The sequence below is a fragment of the Colias philodice genome, chromosome 27 (assembly GCF_061535455.1).
Source record: "Colias philodice isolate Cphi_HAF_F1 chromosome 27, ilColPhil1 Martin Lab GWU primary, whole genome shotgun sequence".
NCBI classification, from domain to species: Eukaryota; Metazoa; Arthropoda; class Insecta; order Lepidoptera; family Pieridae; genus Colias; species Colias philodice.
Window position 1 is genome coordinate 3748831 of NC_143112.1, and position 25995 is coordinate 3774825.

Sequence of the window (25995 nt, forward strand, 5' to 3'; positions counted from 1 at the left end):
ACCTCATTAATAAACAAACAACTTATTAGCATAATGTTTATGCTTTTGGCAGTCTCTTTACACGTTTTATCTTTTTGGGTTAAAAGACCTGCAGTAGGTATACTATAAAGTCACATTAAGTTTTGAAGAATAATATTTTTTTATAGAATGAAACCAATTGTAAAAAAGAAGAGAATAAATTAAAAATATGAGGAAAAAGAAATAACGGTCAGTTTAAGGTCGGGAAGTCGATTAAAGGTCATAATAAATTATTATATATACAGGTTATGTAGATTTCCGGAAAAACTACAAATCAAAAATATTTGTTTTTTCTACACAATTTAATATGAACTTGAAAAAAACTAAACTTAAGGCGCGGGTCAAACACAAGCGGCGCGGGCGCGGGCGTGCCATAAGCGCACCTCTTGAATCTGTTTTGCACCACGTCCTTCTTATACATTTTGTATGAAAGAATTTTGGAAAGGCGACGAGGCGGCACGCCACGGTTGCGCCGCGGGCGTACCGCAGGCGTACCGCAGGCGCGCTTCCCCCATCGCATCCAAATAGAGGTCAATTCACGGTCATACACAATCAAAAACAAATCGGGTGGTAGGAGACGGTAGCCTGTCAGTCAAAAATGTGTTCTCTCTGTGTGGAATTATATAGAGCTGCTATTACATACCCTTCTTCGTTTTGTTTTTAAAGGTGAATTGAATTAATCGATGAAATGATTTACACAGGTGATGGCAGTAGGGAAAGTGAAAATGAAGAAGAGCATAATGAAAGTTCCCATGTATTTACAATGTCAGAAATAAAGATAATCCTGATTTTGATTGTGTTTTTTATTTATTTGTAATTGAAATAATATTGTGGAATGATCAGTACTGTAAATACTTTTGAACTGAGATTTTAATGATAAGATTTATATGGTTTAAATGTAAACCTGTGTTTGAAAACCATATTTTATCTATACTAATATTATAAAGAAGAAAGGTTTGTATGTATGTATGTATGTATGTATGTATGTATGGTTTTCACGCATAAACTAGGTACTGGACCGATTTTGATGAAATTTGGCACAGACAATCTTTAGACCCTGAGAAAGAACATAGGCTACCTTTTATTGCGAAATATGTACCACGGGCGAAGCCGGGGTGGACCGCTAGTACAATATAAATTTTGTGTTATTTTAAGTTTTAACCTTCTTTTCTTCCATCATTACACCAGTACTACTTTAAAATTACTTTAAAAGTACTATAAAATTTTCCAAGTAAATTCCAACATTTCCAACAAAGATATATTTGCAATCGTGGGGTTATCCTCGCTATTTACTTACAAGGAATTATCAAAACAAAATCGTTACTTTCAAATTAACGTTACTTTCAAATCTCTTTTAGCACAAAAAACATAATTTTACTAAATTATGCATGAAGAAAATGCATTTAACCTCTCTATATAAATATCATTTTCGGACGCCAACAGCGCGCCCGCGGTGCGCCCGATGCGCGCCGCGCCGCTTGTATATGTCCCGCGCCTAAAACTTACTTTAAACCCCTTTTATGTCCAAAACGAACGTACAACACACACTATTATTATTTTATTTAAAATATTATTTTTTTACCTTAATATATTGTCCTAATATCGAAAATGTAGCTAATAATCCTTAAATCTTCATGGATTACTCGCATTGCTTCTCTCCGATTGGTCTTAGCGTGATGATAATATATAGTTTATACCCTTCCTGAATAAATGGGCTATCTAACACCGAAATAATTTTTCAAATCGGACCCGTAGTTCCAGAGATAAGCGCGACAAACCAACAACCTCAGCTTTATAACATTAGTATAGATTCTGAATTTAGACACATTTAAGTTTAGTGAAAATGGTTCTAATCTTTGATAAAACTTTACAAGATTTAAGGCTCGCAACATAATACAAAATACCTTATTATCATTTAATAAAGAAGTATAATTTTGAAATTAAACAACACAACTACGTATGACTGGAATTTATGCGGAACGAGTCTAAACGTAGGGAATTCTTTAAAAATTAGATGTTTCACAAGCCCATATGGGTATTTTTTTATAGTTTATTATCCAACCCTTGCACGGAGGAATGGTGATGGTGTATTGCTTGGTAACAGCTTTTCTTACAGTTAATAACGCTGGCTCATTGTTTTCTTTTCTATATGTTTAGTTGATTTGTATTTAGGTAATAAAGTTTTTGCCTCGAGGCTGCCATGAACAATTGTTTAAGGGCCCATACATAAATGATAAAAAAACTATGTATGACATTGAGCAAAATTCAACTATTGAACACAAATGGACATTTTATTCCAAATTGTTTTAATAAAAACCACACTTTACAACGCACTTCAAGAATATTAGACAATAAACACCAACCAATAGGCAATCATTGATACAATAAAATACCACTTGAATCTAAAAATACTTCACGCTATCAATAAAAGTTCTAATAACTATTTACCGCTTGTATTAAAACTTTAAACCCTGGATTATTGATATAGATTCTACTTGAGTTAGATTTATATATCTTTCTCGTATTCAATGTGATTTTTATTTTGTTACAATTTTGCATTTATCAAGGTGTTATTTCACGCCCAAGACACAGATAATAATAATACCCCAAGGTATATTATATTGATTCAACTTAAATGTAATTTCAATTGTATTACATTATTTAATTTTTCTTTCAAATAATCTATTAAATAAATTCGGTAGATAACAGTGAAAGCTATAGGTGCATAGAGCCTTAGTTATCTTTCTTTTTGTTTTAGAGCCATTACCTTTACCCTCTTGGTCGAAATATAAATAGAACATTAATAATAAGGTCAGCAAGCAGTTAACTAATAATATTATAATACTGAAGACTCTCAGGAACTACTGGTCCGATTTGGAAAATTCTTTCGGTGTTAGATAGCCCATTTATCGAGGAAGGTTATTATATTATAGGTCATATTATACGCTATATACCATCACGCTAAGAACAATAGGAGCAGAGAAATGCGGGTAAAACCACAGGGCACAGCTAGTTCTTAATTCTTCTAGACTAGACTTCTACAAGTTAGTACCACAGAACTATTACAAAGTGCGGTAATAATTTTAATACAACAAGCAACAAACGCTTCTCAATGAATCTAATGTATTAACATTATCTGTTTGCTTCTGAAGGTTGTAAAATCAGTCTAATTTACAATAAGACTGACGTTTGTTGTGTTCACTCGTGTTGTGTTTTGAAGGATCATTTATGGATATCAAATTAGGCCATGTAAGTAAAACTATTTGAAAATCATAATTTTTAAAGATAATAATTAAAAGTGAAAATCATTTAATAATAACCTTAAGACGTTAAGACTACTAATATTATAAATGCGAAAGTTTGTGAGATTCTATGTGTGTGTGTTTGTTACTCTTTCACGCAAATTCTACGGAACCGATTACAATGAAATTTAGCACACATATAGAGGGTAAATTGGATTAACACAAAGGATAGGTATTATCCCGGAAATCCCACGGGAACGGGAACTATGCGGGTTTTCCTTTGAAAACGCGGGCGAAGCCGCGGGCGGAAATCTAGTATTAAGATAATTATTAAAAGGTAATTTTATTTAGTAACAGCTGAGAGGATTTTAATAAACCATTTTGTAATTGTACCTAATTGTTTGTAAAAGTAATCAAGTTAGTTTACTAGAATTATTTATTTATAGATAGTAGAGCATTTAGTATTTTATTATAATAATACCTAAGTAATGTTATTACGTGTTTAAATATATATCCAGTTGCTACAAAGTATAATAATTATTGTAGGTATTCAGAACTACAAAATAGTCTCATCTATTAGAAAAAATAAATTTGTACAATCATTTATTAAGAACTCAATTTAAACTAGATAGCGCGTACTTATTATTACTACATATTATAAAACAAAGTCACTGTTTGTCCGTTTGCCCGTCTTTTAGTGTTCTTATCTTTAATACTACACTACATTTCGATGAGGTTTATTTTAATAGATAGAGTGATTCTTGAGGAAGGTTTCTGTATATGTTATGTTTTCTAGAAAGCGGGCAAAATCGCGCAGAATGCTAGTGTAGTATAAAATTTTGATAGCGCATGAATTGATTTTTCTTGTTACGTAAATTACCTTTTTCAAAAACATTATAAATTAATTAAAAGGCAATTTATAATGAAGAGAGGAAGTAATTACTATTCCATAATATTGTTAACATTTGTAGATATTTGGCGATTTTGTAATTCATGTAGTTAAAAGTTACCTACTTTAACAATTTTAAGATGTATGTAGTTATATTGATATAGGTAAAAAAAGTATAATATTTATTATTATTTTATTTACGCGAATAAATATAGCTTAAGCTTCAGATAGTTATGAATTAAGCGCGTCACACACGGTGAAGATACTATAATATTTTATCTTAAGATACTGTACAAAAAGAAAAATGATGGTCAGAACGCTGATACCGGATACCTTAAGATACTGAAATATAAAATATTACAGTATCTTAAGATAAAATATTATAGTATCTTCACCGTGTGTGACGCGCTTTACTGCACTATTTAATATATAGAGTTGTCTATATAGCAATTAGCAGCATTTCTGCAATAACTAAGAACACACAATTTTATTGAAATTACAATCTATACATGCGTCCAATTTCATCAAAATGCTTCCAGTCATTTGAAGGTCAAGTAACAATTATCATAAATTTTACAGCTGTTACTGTACATACATATTTTAAGTGGTAATGAAAATCGGTGCAGTAGTTTTTGAGATTATCACCAACAAACAGACTTATGATTTAAAATGTATGTATGATAGTTATAAATTTTTCTTTTAGTACTTATGACTTTGTAAACAATGTAACTATGTACAGTACCTACTTAAGTACATTTTCAACATCTTAATCTATGATGGTAGTAATAATAACTATAAAAGGTACCATAAATAAATAGGTACCATGACAATATTAACATGAAAACAAAGTCAAATAGTAGGAGGTACCAACACTACAACTAACTAACATTTGTCGTACCTATACTACTACTTTGAATGTATATTTACTGGCTTTGAGTGTACGATATATTTTGATGTTTAATTTTAAGGATTTTTAAGATAGGTACCGTACCTAATAATAAAATATATTAATTAGTATGTCAATTTATAAATGACAAGCTTTCCGTCCGCGTCTTCGTCCGCGTTTTCAAAAAAAAACCGCATAGTTCCCGTTCCCGTGGAATTTCCAGTTACCCTCTATATGTGTGCTAAATCATTGTAATCGGTTCAGTAGTATTTGATCGAAAGAGTAACAAACATATACTTACACATACACAATACACATACATCCATTCTCACAAACATTCACATTTATATAGTAGAACTATTAGGATAGGATAGAGCTGAATTTAAATTAACTTGGAGCCTTTAAAACTACAGTTAGAACAAAATCTTTATTAAAATTCTTTACATATATTAAAACATGTTTATTATAAAATTAAGATTTGTTTGTTTGCTTGAACGCACAGTTTATCTCAGGAACTGCTGGTTTTATTTGCAAAATGATTTCGGTGTTAGATAGCGCGTTTATCGAGGAAGGCTATAGGCTATATTATATTATCACGCTAAGATCAACATGAGCGGAGCACTGCTGGCAAAACCGCGGGGCACAGCTAGTCTCTATTAAAATTCTTTACCTATATTAAAATATGTTTATTATAAAAATAAGATTTATCTCATATCTTTACAACATCGGCACAGAATCACAATCAAATAAGATAACACACAAACAGTAATTCTTTGTTAGACTTGCGTACATTTTGTTAAACATATTCAGCATGAAGTTATTTAATTGGTATCTGTATCTGTTCAGAAGAAGCATTTAGGACAAATTTAAAACACATAACATTGTAAATACACAAAAATATATCCTTCATAATCTGGAGAAACCGGGGGATACAGCTAATATGGTCTAAGATCCAGGATAAGAAAGCAGAAACCCTCATTAATTAGATGAAACATTTTTATAGGCTGATTTCAATGCTATGAATAACGCCATACCTAAGTCTGCAAAAAACGGTTGCATGCATATTTTTCGTCGCATTGAAACAAATAAAAATAAGGCTTTGTTTTATATGAATAAGTGTTCGTTACGATAACTATATTTAAATAATATTTATTTTACAATCACTATGTCACGGTTATGTTTCATTGGTTTTCTTTTATTGTTGTATCCAAGTTGTATCTCGTATATAATGAATTAGCAATGTCATATAAATACACATTGCAAATGAAAATTATAATATTTTTGATTGCTTCTTAGGATGGAAGATATTATATGGATAGATGGAAGGATAGGATCTTTCCTTAACCTTTATAAGGGCTTCGCGCGTCGGTCAAAAAACGTTTTTGACTGATTTTTGGAGTCAAAATTAGTTTGGATTGGCAACGCGTTTTATCTGTATCAAATATATTGAATATGAATGCTTAAATCTTTAAAATTACCCAAATTTTTTTTTAAAGATGACTCCAGAGGCTTAAGAAAATAATTTGTTATCTACAATGCGGGCGAAGCCGTGCGCATAAAGCTAGTTTACCATAAGGAACGTATCAAAATCACTTCCTGATATATTTTCTATTCAATTCCAGATAAACACCGCAGTGGAATCAGATCATGTAGACCCTTCAAAACCACCCCCCCAACCCCCACCAGATGGGGGTAAATATAGCCTGCAGTCACAGAAACAAACATACGACTTCGTTGCTAATAGGCCCACGAGGAAACGTAATAAGTATGTTCGTCTATTTTTTGTATATATGTATAGGTAATAAAAGATATTCATTTATTTTTAAGACCGATCAAGCCGATCAGGCCGATCAAGCAGCAGGTTGGGTGCCTGATTTTGTATTTTTTTTATTCCTCCTAGGAAATTTTATGTGCTAGTGATCGATTTTGAAATGTATGTAAATAAAAAACAATTAAATTAATAATTTATATCTATTTTAAAAGAATAACATACAATTAGAATTGAGTAGAGCTACTAATATTTGAAGTTTTGAATATTTGTTAAAAACAAATTATATTGTATCTTATTGTATTTATTATTCATATAAAATCCTTTTTAAAATTAACTACGTCCAAGGTATTACGCCAAAGATACTCAGAGGTTTAAAGTTTGGTCAATTATAATTAATGCCGTTTTTATCCCGAGATAGGTTTCTGAATAAATATGAATATAGAGCTGTTCTATAAACAAAACTTTTCCAATATTGTTTTAAATTAATTTTCGTTAATTTCAGTTTACTAGAAGCGACAGGCCACTTAATAAAAGGATGTTTAGGTGGGGGTATAATGGGAATTCACGAAGCCTTCATGAAAAGTGGTCTGTGGACGTCCCTCGTCATGACTGTCGTCTTTGGGTTCTATATCTCGTATTGTTTACATGTAAGTTTATTTATTACATTAATAAACTCAATTTATTCCTCTATTAATTATTTTTAATATTTTATTTAATCTATTAATAAATAGCTAATGCACAATAAGTAAAGAATCTTAAAATCGTAAATTTAAACTAAACACACCCTTTTATTTTCTATAATATGTGTCGAAGTTATAATAAAAGATACGGCTGAATATTACATCCAGGAAGTTAGTTAAACTGTATTATAAAGAGCCTAGGCTATTAATCAAACTGCTGATTTAACTAGTTGCGACCTTTATTATAATTTAACAATAAAATCTATACAATTTTCAGTTACTAGTGAATTCAGCGCAAATATTATACACAAGGGTTCATGTGCCTGAAATGTCTTACCCGGACGTGGCAGAAGCGGCTCTACGGATAGGACCTTTTCCCAAGTTAAGGAAAAATAGCAAGTGGTTCAGGTAAGCTATTAATTTGTAATATTATTTAATATATTTGTAATATTATTAATATTTTTTTTTTTGAATTAGTTAATGAAAGGTTCATTAGTTGTTGCGTAAACTTTACGTCTATTTTTATCGAAAAACCTTTTGATTTGCTCTACCTACTCAATTTGAAAAGTAACACTGTTATCGAATTTGAAGGATATAGCTTTTACGAGAGACCAAAAGTGTTATAGAAATATATAACACTAGTGGTCCGCCCCGGCTTCGCCCGTGGTACCTACATGTTTATACTATCCTATCTCTCAAGTTGGATCGAATGGTGTGCGAATTTTATTATAATCGGTTAAGTGGTTTAGGAGTCCATTGAGGACAAACATTGTGACACGAGATTTATATATATATATAGATTTTATCGACTTTCGCACAGAATTTCTAATCTCTACTCTTTCTTACATAACTATGACTTCCAAAAAAATTGCGAATGGTTAAGAAAATAAATTCTCTAGGTCACCGATATATGTATTTTATTATTTACCAAAGCTTAGCAGTGAAATTTAATCAAGGTTCATTATTTAGGTTTATAATCAAAAACTTTATACACATTATGAAGTCAATATATTATTATTTTGTGCAATTTCAGATACGCAGTGGACCTCACCATTTGCATAGACCTTTTCGGCGCCTGCTGTGTTTACCAAATAATAATAGCTAAAACTCTTAGAGAAATTATAGAAAACAACCAAGATTTGGACTTGAATAGTCTTCGATTGTACATATTAGCACTGTTGATACCAATATTGTTGTTGTGTATGATAACCACGTTGAAATATTTGGCGCCATTTTCTTTGGTTGCTGACGTTTTTATTGGTGAGTTATGGTTATTTGTATTTGAATACATATTTAAAAAAATGGATGGTTAATATACTTCATATTCGCATATGAATATGTAAGTTTATATCATTATATAATTATTATAAAATAAATATAAAAAAACATATATAAAAAAATATAAAATAACATGAATATATCGATGAACTAGTGATTATTGTAATTTACGACAGCAATGCATGAAATTTTTTTTTAACTTCTTGATTCTGCTATTGTTCATTTTGTTAGTTAATCTTATGAACTATTGCATAGATTTTACAAAAAATAATTACATTATATTGTTAGAATTGCACCCTACTAATTAAAAAGAACGCCCTAAAGGCTCTTCTAAAATATTAATATTTTTTTAAACTTTAGGTAATGCAATATTTGTCATTTAACTGTTAGGTCCCGTACTATTGAAACCGGTCATTAGCTATCTTCAAATTTGTACTCATTCCTTTCAGTTGTTTGCGTCGCTGCAACGGTAGTATATGGTCTAAGATCAGCTCCACCCATATCAACAGTACCAGCTTGGAAAGACGCCGTGGGCTTCTTTGAATTTTGCGGAATTGTCGTCTTTAGCATGGAAGGAATAGGAGTCATATTGCCCATTGAGAATAATATGGAAAATCCCAAGAAATCCCCAATTGTTATTGGATTAGGTAAGATTTGGTTAAAACTTTGCCTAAAATAAACACACTTTTTTAACATAGATAACTCACAATGCTGATGATAATGATTATTAAAACGTGATTAAAACTAAGACAAAATGTTTCATTTGTAGTAAGATAAGTCTAAACGCTTTCCATTTGTCGAATTCGTATATAAAAACAAATGCCAAGACAAAATGTTTGATTTGTTGTAAAAAAAATATTGTCTAAATACTCTCCATGTTTCGAGTTCGGATGAAATCTAGAAAATAACCAATGTAAATGCTTAACTTAGCTAAATCAATAACTATTTGCATTTCTAGCAAATTCTGTGTACCGAAACTCACTTAACAATACGGAAACTATTTAAGAAATGCCCATTTCGAACGCCAAACTATGTCTCAACAATTTTAAATTACTAATCTGTTTCAGGGATGACTATTGTTCTGATATTCCTTGTAATGGTTGGATTTTTCGGTTATTGGGGATTTGGAGAGAAATCTGTTTCACCTGTTACATTGAATTTCCCTGGTGATACGTAAGTATTCGTTGAATTTATCCCAATTCTATCTATACGTTGTTTTTTGGGCCATTATTCTTAACTAAGGTCATATTACTCTGAAGCTACATTATAGCCGAAGTTCCCATTTCTCTATTTTCCTGACATCATTATGATAAATCTTAACACAAATAGAAGTTCAATTTCCGTTACAAAGTACCCCTTCAATAAAATAATTCAAAATTTATTGATATAGATATAAAAAATGTAACGTCTAATACTTATTACGAATTTCAGTTTCCCAACAATCTTGAAAGCTCTAATGGGTCTAATGATCTTCGTCACCTTTGCCCTCAACTTCTGGGCTCCCTTCAACCTGGTTTGGCATTATGTCTCCAAGAAGCACGATCCAAAGAAACACTGGATATATGAGAGGATCTATAGAGGATCCTCTGTTATTATAATAACTGCTGTTGCGATTGCGTTTCCTAATATTGGCAACTTGATGGGACTGGTAAGTTTCCTTACTCTTTTATTTCATGATATACTATGATTTCTTGCTAGCTATTATATTATGATCGTTTATTGTAAGTGACTAGGTTGGTGTGAATAGTTTTCTGTTTAATAGAAAATTGATTAAGGGCCGGCGCAGATATGGTTTTAAATGTCAAACTATTATCGACATTGTCTTCATTGAAATAACATTCAAAAAAGCGCAGCGCGCTACTTTTCAATTGACTGGCTCTATAAAATCTGAAAATTACAGAGCAAAAAATTATCGATTGAAGAACACTAATCTATATTTCTTTCTTTCAGCTTGGAGCCTTCTGCTTATCACTCATGGGTTTTATTTTCCCAGCATTAATTGATCTCTTGGTTGTATGGGAAAACCCTGGTCTTGGAAAATGGAGATGGCGACTTTGGAAAAATGTTTTAATTATACTCGTAGGCATTCTTCTATTAATTGCTGGTACTTACTCTAATGTTAAGGGATTAATAAAAAATATGTAGTAAAAGTGGTTTATTACTTTTTTTTTGTTATTGGGAATAGGGAAGCGCTTGACCACAATCTCGCCTGATGTTAAGCTGAGATGTGGTCTAAGATGGAACGCGCTTCCCTAGAAGGTACCAGTTCACTCTACGCTTTTATGGTCGCTATTAAGGCTGTTATAAATAAAACAGTAAAAACAATTTACTATTTTATTAAATTTTACAAGCAACAACATTAAAATAACAATATAAAAATAAATAGCCAAAGCATGCCCAGCTAATAAGTGCAATAAAAAATTTAAATAAGCCTATCAGTCTCACGCCTTCTCAAACAAACATTTGAGGATAACATTAAAAAAATTCAAATTTCTATCTAAACAAACACATAATAACAATCACGCAAACAGCTAAAACTTGTGTGAACTCTGCAATTTGTTTAATAATATTAACATTATAAGTAGCGATGCATTGCTTATTAAAAACAATTTTGTCAAAGTTTCTTATCAGCTCGAATGAGTTACCAAGTTACTAAGTTAGGCCACTATCGAAATTTTTCGATATAAAGGCATGCACTTATCTAAACACAGACATCAGCTCGTTAATATTGACCACGGAACCGCAGAGAAGCAAGAAGCATCCAATTAATATTAAAAAGAGCGACTTCCACAAACGCCAGTAGTATTTCCCGAGGCCTGGTCGTTCCCAATTAGTTAGAAGGTAGATAATATTGGGCCAAATGAACGCCATGTTGGACAGACAAAATGTTCCGAGCTGTGGACAAAACACAAATCATTGAAAATCTTAATTCTTAACATTAAATTTCCTTAGACGATATTGTAAGACAATGTGAATAAGCTTTGCTTGTAGACAAACAAATACAAAATTGATGCCTCACAAGACGTATTAACTTAAAATTAGTAATATAATAATCAGGTAAAGACCTATAATAACTTAGTAGTTAATTATCAAATTGTTTAATAATGTCATAATAGTAATTAGCGTCGACAACACCACTAACAATAACAAATTTTATTTACATTAAAGTTACAAGTTAAGAAAAGTAAGTAAGGGTTTAAAAACTTACGAATCCCATCAAAGCGTTGATATTCGGGAACACGATAGCGATACATCCAATCATAGCAACAAAAATGGCTCTATAAATGAGTTCCCACATGAGGTGCTTTTGTTCTGGATGCAAAAACTTCAGGTAATAGAAACAGAGGTTGAATGGTACCCAGAAATTTAACGCGTGGGTAATGTAAATCATTACAACGATCAGCACTTTCAGAATCTTGGGTCCGCTGTAAAGAAAAATGATTTGCTTCGTAGATTATTTCATAAATTGAAATAAAATTAGATTAAATAAAAAGCGAATATAAGGACATTATCGTTTTCTTACGGTGCATTTACATCAAACGAATGCTCATTTTATATTATGTCAAATTATTAAAACAGGCGTAGAGCATTCTGTCGTTGTACTTAGTGCGTTCGAAAAGTTCTATGCAATGTTCTAATACTGAACAACACTGAATACGAGTTATCTTTTATACTAAAGGATCAGGAAAGAATGCTCTTGCTCCAGCTCTAGCTCTATGTTCTTTTGATGTAAATGCACTGTTTTACGAAAATGTTAAACGTGACATGACACGTGGCACATTACAATCAGAATTAATAATTATGAAAAATAGAACAACTACTTATAATAAGTTCGAGATCCTGGAGAAGCTAATAGCAAAAATAGCTTACGTTGTCATTGGAAAATTCACGGTGATAGGCGACTCGCAATTTTCAAGGAAAGCAGAATATCCGAAGAATGACACCAAAAATGTGCAGCAGATGATCAGGGACATGCCTAAACAAAATATTTTATACAAATACATACACAGCACTAAACAACGATTATGATAAAGAGAAATAAATTTCTAGATTTGACTCCATAACATATTTAAATAGAAAATAAAATTTTTTAACATGTGAATTCAGGGCGTACCAAAATATTTTTTGACTATTTAAGTCTTGCAAACAGTATCGACTTTTGGTAACATTTTGAATAATGAATTCAATAATGAGCCTTATGCGGTTTTAAATAATGAATTTCTATGCTATGCTGTCGGTTTATAAAATTAAACTTTAAAAAATGTATGAAGTAAGTAAATTCTTTAGCGTGTATGGATTATTATAAACATTGTTAGATTAAAGGTAAGCTCACCAGTACACAAAACAATAGGATACTTCTTCGGGTTGGCCATATTATTCTCTATGGGTATCACCACACCCGAACAGGACATACTAAACACAGACATGCCGACAAACTCGAAGTAGCTATAGAGTTTTGTTATAGGCACCAAACCGGTGAACGTGGGGTTGTATACAAACGCATAGTACACAGCCGTGAATATAATGATCACTGAAATGAAAGCAAACAATATAAACAATATAAAAAAGAGCGTGTGTGCCGAACACACGTGTCAGAAGTGAAACTTCTTTGCCAAGATTCAAAGATACCAAAATCAACGCCTTACTCCATTATGTGACGGTAGGTACCTATTGCCATGACCTTCAAATGTTACACTACTCAACACGCCTGAAGAAGTTTCACTTAAAATATTTTTTCATAAATTTGAAAGGAAATTAATAAAAATAAAAATACACTCACAAACGACTATATTTGCGCCTATAGAAAACGGCGCTAGCCATTTGAGATGTGTGATCAAACATATAAGAATTATCGGTGGAATCATACACGCCAAGTACACTCGAAGGTCAGGATATCCTGGAAAATATGAATTTTATTAAATGATACAATATAACAGTACTTTGGACAAAATCAGCAAAAATTCGGCACGGAATAACTCATACATCATCTGTGTGGTCCAATATTTTCAGTCTAGATAGCAACACTTTAATTCCATCTATTTTTTATAACCCTTCTAGTTTCTACAACGAGCTAAGTCATTCCCATTTTACGCATCTACGTAATAGACTTTTCCCCATTATTAATATTATAAATTAATTATTTTCAGTACATAAATTTCCAAAATATTTAGATACCTGGACCGATACTGTCCAGTGACGTTTTCTGCGTGTTTTCCACAAGCTGTTTCAACGACTTCGCTATAATAATCTGGTAACAGGCACACGCACCAAACAGATCCAGACATATTATACCGTCAATTGAATACCTGACAAATAATCATCAGAAGTTAAAACTATTTCAGTTGTCAAACTATTCGAACTATCAAATTTTATAGGATCTCCCATTTGAGACAAAATGTTAACAGTCCTTAAGTTTTAAATATGTAAGCTAAATTAATTTCAGAAGATTGCTACGAATTAATAACAAACTTCTTCAAGTGTGTTTACACTTGAAGAAGCTTGTTATTATTACACATCATACATTTACACTCTTTAAGATGCGAAGATGACCTAAATCTACTCAATATTGTTTTAATTGTCCACTTCAGGACGTATGAAAAACACACAGCTCATTCGTTATGTCTATTACATATCTGCAAAATTCTGTTATCTACCTAAAGAATCTCGAAAACCGTGCCACTTTCGGATTGGGACAACACGCCATTGCAGCTTCACCCACGTCTGGGTAGGACATGCTGGGGATACGAGTTCTTCTATATAGCTTCTGTGCGGACATGACGAGAATCTGAAAATTGTATAAAATTAAATGCTTTAGCATATAAAGTGGTTAAAAAGAAGATAAAGTCAAAACATCAACTAAAAGAAAGAGAGAAACTATATCCTTAATATTTTCTAGCCCCCATAATGAATTGAAATTAATACACTTTAAAAATATCATAAATAGGTACATTTTATCAGGATATATTTTCTCTTTTTATTTCTAATTATAATTTAGCAATAAGTTACCATATCATTAGCTAAACATCAGACAAGATTGTGGTAGAGAGCTGGTCAATAACGACAAAAAATAAACTCACATATAAACAATATCCCATATAGATACCGAACAAGAAATTGAACGGTACAGCAATCCAGACACCCGCTTTCATATAAGCGACATGGCCACCCAAAATGCCGCCACCCAACGCACCTTTTACCATATGCGCTATGGATCCAATTACACTAAAAGAAACATGAAATCAGATAGTATTTATATAGAAAATATAATTAGTATAGTCTAAAAAAATCACCCTAAAACTCAGGAAATTATTGTACTGTCACCGATCCTTGATAAGCGTACAACGTTTGAACTAAATCTGTCCGTTTAAAGTGGATCAAAATCGAGCCTCAAGGAGTCTGTTACAAATATACAGGTGAAGCGAATATAAGCGTGTTATAAAAACAGAATAAGAACTATAATTTCGAAACATTTACCCAGTTGGTTTTGGCACATTTCTATATTTCACGTAATCAAATGCATCCTCCTCCTCCTGGGTGCTTGCTAAGTTACGGAAGTTTCCTCGCCCTCCTTGCACAGGTTTCGGACCAGCCTGACGAATTTTTAAATAGACTGAGGTAATATAAACTATAATAAACATCTCTTCATGACAGTATCTCCGTCATCACAGAGGCTAGCAAATATGACGAGACAACAGCTATTTTAACTTCTATTTCTTCCCTGTTTCTCTCATTCCATTCCTAAACTACTCCATAGAGCTTTTAAATATATGGAGTACCTAGTTTATGAACTCTTCAAGTGACGGAAGGTACAATAGGATATCATATCTTATAATATTAATACTATCTTCGTGTCTCGAATTCATTCACTATCTATATAAAGCTTTACAACTTGAATAATGAAATAATACCTAGTTATGTAAACTTGAAGTTACGTAAATACATAATATAAAAAAGCATACCTACATAAATACCAACGTTATTTTAACAACAACTAAAGCTTGAGATAATGCTCACCATTTTTTCTATTTATAAAGTGGTCTAAAGCAAAAACATTTCAAAAAATCAAACTGAAAACTTTGTCTCAAAATTCGTAATGATTTGAATGAGAATTCCACAAACGTCGGGATTATTCTTCTTTCAGAAAATTGTATCTGACTGCCAGAATCTATATGTACACGAAAGAGTATTTCATGGAATTTGTTTTTCAAGAAGATTTATATCAAAGAATTATGAATTAAATGCACATACATACATACATACTTTATAGTAATTTACTCCATATTGCATTTTTACCTAAGTACCTATTTCTCCATAGTATTTTAGGATAATAATTATTGACCTCATACTTTCATAATACCTATTTAAATTAGAAATTAGTATTATTCGATAATATATGCAATAATTACCTACTCATTGAATAAAAAACCTACTGGAACTATAGTTTATACAAAATAAACTGATGTAGCATATCGAACCATATTTTAGTTATCTACTACACTAAGTACAATTAATATACCTACCTTAAAACCATTCCAACCCTACTAGTGATTAAAAATTTGCGTCAATGGAATAGGTATGCTATGGTGAATTTCTAAAGAACTTTTTATCTATTTATGACTAAAGAGTGTCATGGTGTATAAAATGATTTAGCATGGCTGCTTTTCAGATTGCATTTTCTAAAATTGATTTTACGGTAGAACGGTAATGAATAACTTTGCTACGTAAAAACTTAGTCATAAAAACTATGTCACTCTGTGAATGTCGCATTATTATTTTCTAAAATGAATATATCAATAGTTGTAATAATACTTATTAGTTTAAGTTCATTAGCAAATGCAGATGAGGTAAGTAACAATATAAATTGCAATCGTGAATTGTTCTGAGTAATGTATGATTAGACTTGCATCGTTTCACAGGAAGAAATGGAAGAAAATAGAGACGCTCAAGATGAATATTCGTCCATAGAACTTGGTTCACCGAGAAGTAGTGATGCCTCAGAAGAGGATATATCATCCGAAAGATATGACGGTATTGTGGATATAGATGATATTGTAAAAAGTAGTGAATTCAATAAAATGTTTTATCCTGGTACAATCCAAGTCCGTCGTTTTGCAGCTCCCTTGAAAGATCACACTATTGACGATATTTTCAAAGATGCAAAAGTATCGAAGCACGCTTCTGGAGAAAAAAATAAGAGAGGAAAAGAAGACAAGAAAATTGCAAAAGAAATGTATAAAAGTGCAAAGAAGGAGGAAAAAAGCGGACAGAAAGAAGAAAAAAGTGCAGTGAATGAAGAAAATAGTGGAATGAATGATGAGAAAAGTGCAATAAATGAAGAGGAAAGTGCAACGAATGAAGGTAAAAGTGCAATGACTGGAGAAAAAAGTGCAATAAATGAAGAGAAAAGTGCAACGAATGAAGATAAAAGTGCAATGAATGGAGAAAAAAGTGCAATAAATGAAGAGAAAAGTGCAATGAATGAAGAGAAAAGTGCAATGAATGAAGAGAAAAGTGCAACGAATGATGATAAAAGTGCAATTAATCCAGACAAAAATGTAATGAATGAAGGCAAAAGTGGATATCAAAGTGGAGTGGGAGAAGAAAAAAGTGGAACTGAAAAGGATAAAAGCGCAAAACCACAAGAAGACAATAAGAGCGAAGATGATATGAGCAAAATTGCCGAAGAAAATATCAAAACTGGACAAGAAAAGGAACGGCGTGCATTAAAACTAGATAAAGACAGAAGTGCGTTACCAGTAGAGGAAGCAAAACGTGGGGGAATAATTGATATAAAAGCATCTAGAAGAGATAATGATGAATCTGAAGCTAAGGCAGACGATAGTCCAAAAAGGTCTTTAAATACAGTAGATGTGTTCGATGATATGGATGATCTTATTTCTCCGTATTTTCTTGAAAAGTTTAGAAACACTTATGAAGACGATAATTACGATAGATCTCAATATGCTGAGAATCAAGAAGAACGGTATGATGATGATTTAGCTGATGATGACCTTAGCGATATCAGTGAACGACCGAATAGAAGAATGTTCGGTTCTGCACCTATTCCAGATCTGAATATAGAGAAACCTCAAATAATTAAACCAAGCTTCGACACATTTAGTACACCTAAACCATTAATTGGTAATATATTCAATTTTATTTATCAATTCACAATGTTATATCTATCAGACCTTCAATTGGATTTCTATTTGCTCAGAATTGATAGTTTAAAATAGTATTAGTTGTAGAAATAATTTAAATGTATTTTCAGGTAATATAATGCCCTCGCCACCATTTTTGCAACCAATGATGAGACCGCCGCTTCCGTACATCAACAAAATTAATCAATTACCTAATTCAAATATTCGTTTACCGCCCCAGCACCCATTATTCAATAAATTTCAACAGCCATTCCCCAAACAAAACTTTAACATATTAGGTAATCGAGATTCAGGATATGGCGCTCCAAATTTCAACGCTTATGACCACAATTATAATGATATTAACGAATATCCATACACTCCTGTATCAGAAGTATCTAGAAGTGGACGACCACCAGTGAATCCAATATTCAAGAAATTAGCCCAAGCGTCAAATAATCCACGGCCAATGCCGGTCCTTTTCAATTTAAAATTGCCAATACGACCAGTAACTTTTCCGCCCCACATACCCCCTAGGATTAATATTCCCCCTAATAATTATAATCCATATTTATTTAGGTATAAAAGATCTCTACATCAAACGACATAAAATGAATTCTAGAATAGGCTAATTTTAATAAACAATCTATTTTAAATAGACAGTAATTTATATTTATAGCTGTAATTAATAATGATAAAAGCCGTGGCAATAATCGACCAATGAATTAAATAAACAAAAAAACTCTTGTTCTGGAAAAATAAACAAATCATTTTAAGAACCATAATATCACGTAACAAATCGATTTAGATATTAATATTTTATTGTACTTTATGTGTAACTTAACTGAAGTAGTAATATTAAGTAATTGAAAATCAATCTAGGCAATGGAAAATCAATGTAGGTAGGTATTATTAAGTAGGATTTAATTATTAAGTAATTATTAGTGGAAAGTACTTAAAAAATAAATGTTTAACGCGATGAAAATGTTTACTTATTTATTTAAATCTTTAATAGTTGTACAGTTAAGAAACCTTATAACTACTTACACAGAGTACAACTATTTTGGCGGCCTTATCACTTAATAGTGATCTCTTCCAGGCAACCACGGTAAAAGGTAAACAAGCAAAATGTTATTATTACACTGCCCCAATATAAGTTTTTAATTAAATATTATTAATATATAATAATATGCATCGACGATATTATGATGATGGACGAATTAATTCCTTATTTCCAAGTCCAACAAATAGTTTTATTCGTGAACGCACTTTTTTTATTCTATATCATTTGCAAAAATTTGCAGTTTGCACCGTGCACGTCAAGTTGACTTAATAATTAATATGTCAGTTGTCATTGTCAACTAAAATCTTTAATCTATTTAATTAATTTGACATTGTAATAAATTGAAATTTTGTTTATATAATTGAATAATTTGCGTACCCTGGTAACAGGTAAATAAATAAGATCTTAACCATTAAAGAAATAACTAAGGAAGAAATGGGATCAATATTATTTTAGTATATTTTAGCGTTCTGTTACGTAAACATGGGTAAAAGATACCACTGTGATTATTGTGATAAAACTATAGTTGCTGCACCTTCTTCGATAAAAACTCACAACAGAGGAACTTCCCACCAGAAACTGGTCAATGAACACTACCAACGATTTAAAGGTAATTAATTATTTTATTGTTTATTTCATGACTTTAAACGCTTCTATTTTTTATTTGTGTGACCTATGAAAAGAGGTGGAAATTTGTATTAAAACGATTTATTATAACTGATAGTTTAATTTAATAAACTAAACTTAGAATAAAAATTATAGTATTTCTTTTAACCCTAAGAAATTTAAAAGAAAATAAATTATTTGTTGTTTGTTTACTTCAGTAAATTAACGAAATCCTATTTGTATTCATTTACTGTATAAAATCCTATCTGTTTTGTACTAAATAAAGATGTTTTGCTAACATTTCACTGATTTCACAGAACCAGAGGTAATTTTACAAGAAGAGATCACTAAAAAGCCATGTCTACGCTATGCGGCTGGTCAATGCCCTTTTGGGAGTATTTGTAGATTTTCACATTACTCAAATGAAGACATAAGGGCTTTACAACAATATGGTACTTAATCATTTTATTTATCATTTTCTTAATATAAGTAATCAAAGTGCTGCTTTTACGTCTGTTAATTTTCTTTATGCTATGCTTTTAGTAATCCACCATTAAACTGTCTTGCTGATCTTGTATTAGCATGATAAAATGTATAATTATTATGAAACAAGGTGTAGCATCATCGTCACAAGACTATATAAAACTAGCTCCACCCACCACTTTACCCGAATGGTCAACAGAAATTGCCATGGGATTGTGATGTTTCACTGCAGTATAAAGTTGCCCATGACACTATGTAGCCTCCTAAATATCCCCAGATACAAAAGTCAGAACAATAAATCTCTTAGATGTAACATTAAAGAAAGGCAAAATAATACACAACACCTGAACCATTTATAATATTATTTTATTCTTAATAATAGTAAATTAATAAATATCTTTATTATAATGTTAAGCTGGTAACTCCTCCACAAACATTCTGGTAAATATTGTAACACCATTAATAACTATAAGTACATGATATGAATTGTAACTTGATTTTTTTGCAGTTTCTCAAAAGAAATTTGATCAATTGGATACACAATCATTTGGGGATGTCTACAAGAAAATATCTACGAGACCAGCTCAAAATGAATCATCAAATTCAAAAGAAACTATTATATATGATTCCAATGGAGTTACCCATGTTCTACCATGGTCTTATAACCCATTATATGATAAATATGGTAAAGATCTTCCGCCCAGCTTGAAGAGATTGAAAATTGAAGATTTTAATGGCATAAATATAAGTAGTTGGGGCTAGGTATGACTTTTGTTTTATTTTATTTGAAAAATCCCTATTTCCTTGTAATTGTAATTCAAATATTAAAGACTTGACATTAAGTGCTGCAGTCTATAGCTTAAATTTTATAATTTTCATAGTAATAACTGGTTTATTTTATTATTTTGAATAATTACTTAATTAAATACTCAAAAACTCATTGTTTTTAGCGCTAACATGAATTTGCTTCATTTAAACTTTCTTTTACAGAATAATTTTTAGAGGTAAGTATTTGAGGTTCGTTAAAACGCACATTTTTATTTATTTAAACTGTATTACAACTTCAAAAAATATCTTGGTGTTGTCCGTCTCTTAATTCTCAATGGATTTCTTGCAGATAAGAATCTTAATGATGGGTAATTTATAAATCTGAATTGTGGTAACACAGAATGGCGCATTGTTTGAATCTAAAAATAAATTTATATGTAATTAAAGGTGAATTTTATTAATAAATAATATTTCTTGCAATACTTACTTCGATTGGAAAAATAACAACAAGTAATAAAAGCAAAAATGCATAACAAAACATTTTATGATGGTGATAATAAAATATAGGAATGTTATATTTTATACCATGTTAGATATAAATTTTACAAGATCGTAAATTATATTTTTGATATTGTAGGTATACAATATAAAGCAGCAGTATTCATACCACACATATTATAAAACAAAGTCTCTGTGTCTGTCTGTAAAATACTGTAACTTTACAACTGTCTAAGTGTTGTAGTCTTGACTATCTAACTGACTAATTTCAAGAAATTAGAAATATCCGCCAGTCTTTGGTTGGTTTACAACTTTACAGCATTTAGTTCATAGTAGGTAACTAAATTTTAACTTAATTTTAAGTGCCTTGTATTTAAGTATTAGACTATTACCAAAACTATCTTTTATCACCAGATACAAAGAGTATAGGCACAGACTAATAATAATATACTACGTATGTATAGGTATATTATCATCAAATCGTTTCGTTGCGACGTGATAGACAAACAGACGAACACATATTTGCATTCGTAATATTATATGAGGATTGATTTCGTCTTAAAAACATTTCCCGTATCAAGCAAAATATTGATTCAGAGAAAAAAAAATAATTAAAGCACTGGTTAATAGAAACGCTTAATTAAGAATTTTATGATGCGTAACTTGATTTAAATGAATCGTATCACATAACGTTATTACAATGGATATCCACGTATATTTAGCTGTACTATTTCCCGTAAGTTTTACGTCAGCACAGATTAGTAAATAAATAGGAAATAGTCACTACGTAATAGGAGTTTACCCCCTTTTAAATAAAATCAATTTTCTTCTCTAAACATTAGTTTATAGGCATAATAAATAATAATACCTCAATGTTTATAGGGCACTATTATTGGCATCACCTGAATGTAACCGACATGTATGTATATAACCGACTCCTATAGGCTCGATTTTGATTTTTGACCCACTTTTATTTACTAACTATAGTAACTAGTTACTATTATTTAGTTTTTTAACAACATTAATTACAACAATTCAATAGTTACCTAGTATTCGGAATTATCATTTGCTATTATTCTCGTTCTTTAGGTATCTACCTCTATGTAAGTTTTAAATAAGCCACAGATACATTTAAACTGCAAAAAGTGTTCTTAATTCACTTACAGATTTTTACGGTGGCATTCGCTATACCTGAATATTTTAAGTATCCATATTTCTTCGTACTCCCTAAAAATAATGACGGTATATCCCTAGAAGCTCCACCAAAATATTTCCAAGATAAAAAGGATGTTCCAATCCTAAGGACATTGGACAAATCTATAAAGGCGCAAACACCTCATCCAAATCTGTTGCATACAAACAGAATGATAGAAATTATGAATTTCATGAAAGACCACGTGCAATCAACGCTCTTTCTATACGAAGAGATGAAAAGGATATCAAGCACACATCTCATAAAGGACGAATTAAGAGAAATGGTTTCGTATCTCGAAAGGTCCAAAAATAGTCAGCTCAAAAAGAAAGTTCTAGACTTTTATAACGACCAAAGAATATCGATGAAGAAAGTTAAAACTAAGGACCCTTGGAGATTCAAGAAGAATGACCTGGTTATAAATTATATGAAAGATCCGTTTAACTATGGTGTGTTAACGTAAAAATCACTTGTACCTTCTGATATCCTTAGAACATAGTTCGTGGACGGTAGATCGGACCAATGTTTAAACAATAAAAGAGAATGCCTGTAATTATATTTTTTGCCTGTTTGTAAACATTTCATAAACATGAGATTAGTTGGTATCAGCTTTTTACACATTTTAGCCGCTATTTCGTTCACAAAAAATATAGGTATAATTAGAACAAAGGTTCAAGCCTCAAGGTTCTAAAACAAGGAATAGTTACCTACATGTTTAGGTAAATAAAACTGTTTGGGTCTTATTCTGAATCATCATTTATTACATATAGAAGTCTAGGTGAGATTTTCTTTAACTCTGACACCAGTTCGTATAAATTGGAGCCTGGCAAGAATTCCAAATTTAGTGAATCCTGTAAAATAAAGGATTTTAGGAACGTGTAAGAGGGGATGTGTCTCATGTGTCACTCAATTAGCCAGCAGTAACTTAGTTAATTGAAATACGTTTTCGAAAAGGCTTCTGAATCTGATAATAAAACTTAAGAAGCGTCCGTAGGAAAACAGCTAACTAGTTAGGTACTTACAACATTAGTCCTTTCCTTAGTTCTCAAAATATTACTCGGATCAACCTCTTCCATGAACACATCATTCCAATAATCCTAAAAATAGTGCCGTCGTTATATTCAGAAAAATATAAAATAAACAGGTAAGATAAGTAATAAAAATATGTGCACCATTTCTCGAAGAGTCCTCTTGTTCAACCTACAGAGGCTATATGAGTTTCTCAATATATTTTTTTACTAAATATATTAAGGAATCAAATTGTACAAACTTAGAAGTTGCGTTGAATGACCATTAACTTATTCTTAAAATTTTATATCGAAGAAAATTTGAACTTACCCCAGTACGAAGTATTTTCTTCTCTATTGTGTCATCGTGTGGTGTAGGTGCGTTAAATATAGCTGATTGTTTTGCTACCGCTACCACGATATCTTCGGGTGCCTATATTTTAAAATATTTTTGTTTATTATATACCTACAGCTATTGATTGAAAAAAAATAAAGTACGTACCTGTACTGGTATAATCGATTCATCCGAGTTTCTTTTATTTGCTAAATATTGCTGAAATTTAAAATGATTTAAAATAACGTTATGTACATGAGACATACTTTTCAGGAGATGCCTCCTTGGCTGATTTAATGAATTGACGTTTACATAGGTGGGTAAGTTGGTAAGAACAGAGATTTTTTTTTTGGCCCGCGAAAATATAAAATAATTTGGAAAATCCAAAAGTGCACGCCTCATAATTTTTTTTTAATAAATATTTATTAATTATTATTTTTGTTTATTTAATAACAATTAAACCACATCGAATCAGACCCTGAAAAATGAAAGGGTTCTATTCCTGAGCATACTCAAGCGTAAGAGAAAAAAAAAAGACTCGATTAGTAAAGTATTTCAGTCGCTATCGTGTTAACAAGAAAAAGGATCCGCACATACAGACACACGGACGTCCAAGACAGAACTTTTTTAAACTGTTTTTTAACTAGTTTAAATAACAAAAATGACATCAAAAATATCATGAACGTTAAAAATAGTGTTTTTTTCTTAATATGTGTGTGTATATGTATTATCTTACAAGTGCAATGTATGATACATAAAGACATTTTAAGTTTGAAAAATCAGATGTTTTGCGCGAAGTGACAGTAGTACCCACCTCAACGCTTCGCTTATGAGGCGTGCAATAAAATGGCAAGTGGCCAAATGCAGGAAGTAAGAAGCCAGACAGACAAACTGGCAGAGTCATTTTATAATAAATTGTAAAAAGTTTAGTTTGAAAATCAAAAACAAATTACCTTTACTACTCTATCCAAACTTGATTCATCGGTGATATTAAGAGGAAGTTCTTTCTAACGATACAAACACAAAAAAATAATTAATAAACAATTTAATTATTTTAGAATTTGGTAAAGGTAGCGAGCGAAATAGCTTTCAATGTAAATCAATCTTACCTCATAATACGGATACTGCAGTACAAACCGTCTCCCAAAGTCTTTAAAACTTGACGGGATTTTATAATGTTGGTTTGTACCCATTGATCCTATGATACCTCTTAATTTCTGCTCTGCTTCGATTTGTTTTATCTATCAACAAAAATATTTTTTAAATAGATATGTTGTAAGACTTGTAGGTAGGTAACTACCTATTTAATAATACGTCATGTAGGCACAATGTAGGTAAAAACTAGAAAGTTCTACATTTTAGCTGGTAGTTGAACTTGTCACATAAAAGCTACTCATAAAAAAATCAAACAATGTTACCCAAGATGTCCTATCATATTTACCTTCTACTAGGTACTAAATATAAAGATATTTTGCATGTCCCTACTACACAAAAGTTTACTCAATTGATTTTCTAAAATGAGGGTAGATGGAAAAATAATATAATATTACACTGTATTAAAAATATGTACCTACCTCCCTCTTTTCAAGTGGTGTAAGTTCTTTTTCATCTCCTTGTGACTCATCATCTTGCCCTAGCTGAAAAAAATTATAATATTTGAATAAGTACTTAGGTAACTACTTATATTATGGGCTGTCGATGGTTTAAAATTTTTAAATTAATTTTTAGACTTACGACACCAATTAATAAGCCAGAAATTGTCAACGTTGCAAGCAATCTCATGATTTTTAATTGAAAAGAACTTGATACAAAATCATTTTCCATTTATTGCACTTTATGAATAAATTAAACAACGTAACTTTTATTGCCAATTATTGTTTTGTACCAAATGTCTTGGGTCCATGTTGCTTTATTGCAATTTATTTTCGATTTTTCCTATTGTACAAAAAATTATTCGCTCTACTTCGCAAATAAAGAAACATTGTTTATTATCACTTGATTATAACTAACACAGAGATAACTTATTAATTATTTATTCATTTCTTTTTCATACCTTACCTACCTACTATGTATTTTTTTTTCTGAAGATTGAGGTGATCCGGATACTTATTGAGACCACATTGAGATGAGACGCTTATAT

The 25995-nt window shown here is 31.1% G+C and overlaps 5 protein-coding genes across 6 annotated transcripts; 4 read left to right on the forward strand and 1 right to left on the reverse strand.

Annotated features, from left to right (window-relative positions):
• The first annotated feature begins 3210 nt into the window (after positions 1 to 3210).
• LOC149476561 (proton-coupled amino acid transporter-like protein pathetic) lies at positions 3211 to 10915 on the forward strand. The gene is made up of 9 exons (XM_089711729.1): positions 3211 to 3267; positions 6658 to 6800; positions 7309 to 7453; positions 7764 to 7894; positions 8520 to 8746; positions 9214 to 9411; positions 9832 to 9937; positions 10196 to 10412; positions 10715 to 10915. The coding sequence occupies exons 1-9, from the start codon at positions 3247 to 3249 to the stop codon at positions 10907 to 10909; spliced, it is 1383 nt and encodes a 460-aa protein (XP_089567855.1). The 5' UTR covers positions 3211 to 3246; the 3' UTR covers positions 10910 to 10915.
• Positions 10916 to 11168: 253 nt separating this feature from the next.
• On the reverse strand, positions 11169 to 25758 carry LOC149476562 (proton-coupled amino acid transporter-like protein acs). The gene is made up of 16 exons (XM_089711659.1): positions 25741 to 25758; positions 25430 to 25492; positions 24965 to 25096; positions 24809 to 24862; positions 24024 to 24074; positions 23853 to 23954; positions 23537 to 23611; positions 15239 to 15354; positions 14842 to 14986; positions 14419 to 14549; positions 13940 to 14070; positions 13545 to 13661; positions 13098 to 13295; positions 12635 to 12740; positions 11973 to 12189; positions 11169 to 11659 (listed from the first exon to the last, which is right to left on the reverse strand). The coding sequence occupies exons 1-16, from the start codon at positions 25756 to 25758 to the stop codon at positions 11462 to 11464; spliced, it is 1854 nt and encodes a 617-aa protein (XP_089567785.1). The 3' UTR covers positions 11169 to 11461.
• On the forward strand, positions 16687 to 18514 carry LOC149476563 (uncharacterized). The gene is made up of 2 exons (XM_089711642.1): positions 16687 to 17905; positions 18036 to 18514. Exons 1-2 carry the CDS (start codon positions 16687 to 16689, stop codon positions 18512 to 18514), a joined length of 1698 nt encoding a protein of 565 aa, XP_089567768.1.
• On the forward strand, positions 19254 to 22622 carry LOC149476564 (zinc finger matrin-type protein 5). 2 transcript variants are annotated; one of them, XM_089711698.1, is made up of 5 exons: positions 19269 to 19356; positions 19424 to 19577; positions 19891 to 20025; positions 20565 to 20818; positions 22489 to 22622. In XM_089711698.1, exons 2-4 carry the CDS (start codon positions 19451 to 19453, stop codon positions 20816 to 20818), a joined length of 516 nt encoding a protein of 171 aa, XP_089567824.1. In that variant the 5' UTR covers positions 19269 to 19356; positions 19424 to 19450; the 3' UTR covers positions 22489 to 22622. The 2 variants fall into 2 exon arrangements, with proteins under 2 accessions (XP_089567823.1, XP_089567824.1); XM_089711697.1 differs by lacking the exon at positions 22489 to 22622 and having other exon boundaries at positions 19254 to 19577; positions 20565 to 20821.
• LOC149476565 (uncharacterized) lies at positions 22023 to 23334 on the forward strand. The gene is made up of 2 exons (XM_089711643.1): positions 22023 to 22058; positions 22489 to 23334. Exons 1-2 carry the CDS (start codon positions 22023 to 22025, stop codon positions 22975 to 22977), a joined length of 525 nt encoding a protein of 174 aa, XP_089567769.1. The 3' UTR covers positions 22978 to 23334.
• Positions 25759 to 25995: the final 237 nt, after the last annotated feature.

Coding starts and splice junctions, on each gene's coding strand:
- LOC149476564 (XM_089711697.1), top strand. CDS start 19,451: ATGGGTAAAAGATACCACTGTGATTATTGTGATAAAACTATAGTTGCT. Junction 19,578..19,890: donor ACACTACCAACGATTTAAAG/GTAATTAATTAT, acceptor CTGATTTCACAG/AACCAGAGGTAATTTTACAA. Junction 20,026..20,564: donor AAGGGCTTTACAACAATATG/GTACTTAATCAT, acceptor ATTTTTTTGCAG/TTTCTCAAAAGAAATTTGAT.
- LOC149476565 (XM_089711643.1), top strand. CDS start 22,023: ATGGATATCCACGTATATTTAGCTGTACTATTTCCC. Junction 22,059..22,488: donor ATTTAGCTGTACTATTTCCC/GTAAGTTTTACG, acceptor ATTCACTTACAG/ATTTTTACGGTGGCATTCGC.
- LOC149476563 (XM_089711642.1), top strand. CDS start 16,687: ATGGAAGAAAATAGAGACGCTCAAGATGAATATTCGTCCATAGAACTT. Junction 17,906..18,035: donor TACACCTAAACCATTAATTG/GTAATATATTCA, acceptor ATGTATTTTCAG/GTAATATAATGCCCTCGCCA.
- LOC149476561 (XM_089711729.1), top strand. CDS start 3,247: ATGGATATCAAATTAGGCCAT. Junction 6,801..7,308: donor CCCACGAGGAAACGTAATAA/GTATGTTCGTCT, acceptor CGTTAATTTCAG/TTTACTAGAAGCGACAGGCC. Junction 7,895..8,519: donor AAAAATAGCAAGTGGTTCAG/GTAAGCTATTAA, acceptor GTGCAATTTCAG/ATACGCAGTGGACCTCACCA.
- LOC149476562 (XM_089711659.1), bottom strand. Junction 25,097..25,429: donor CACCACTTGAAAAGAGGGAG/GTAGGTACATAT, acceptor TTTTGTTGATAG/ATAAAACAAATCGAAGCAGA. Junction 14,987..15,238: donor AATGTGCCAAAACCAACTGG/GTAAATGTTTCG, acceptor TGTTTCTTTTAG/TGTAATTGGATCCATAGCGC.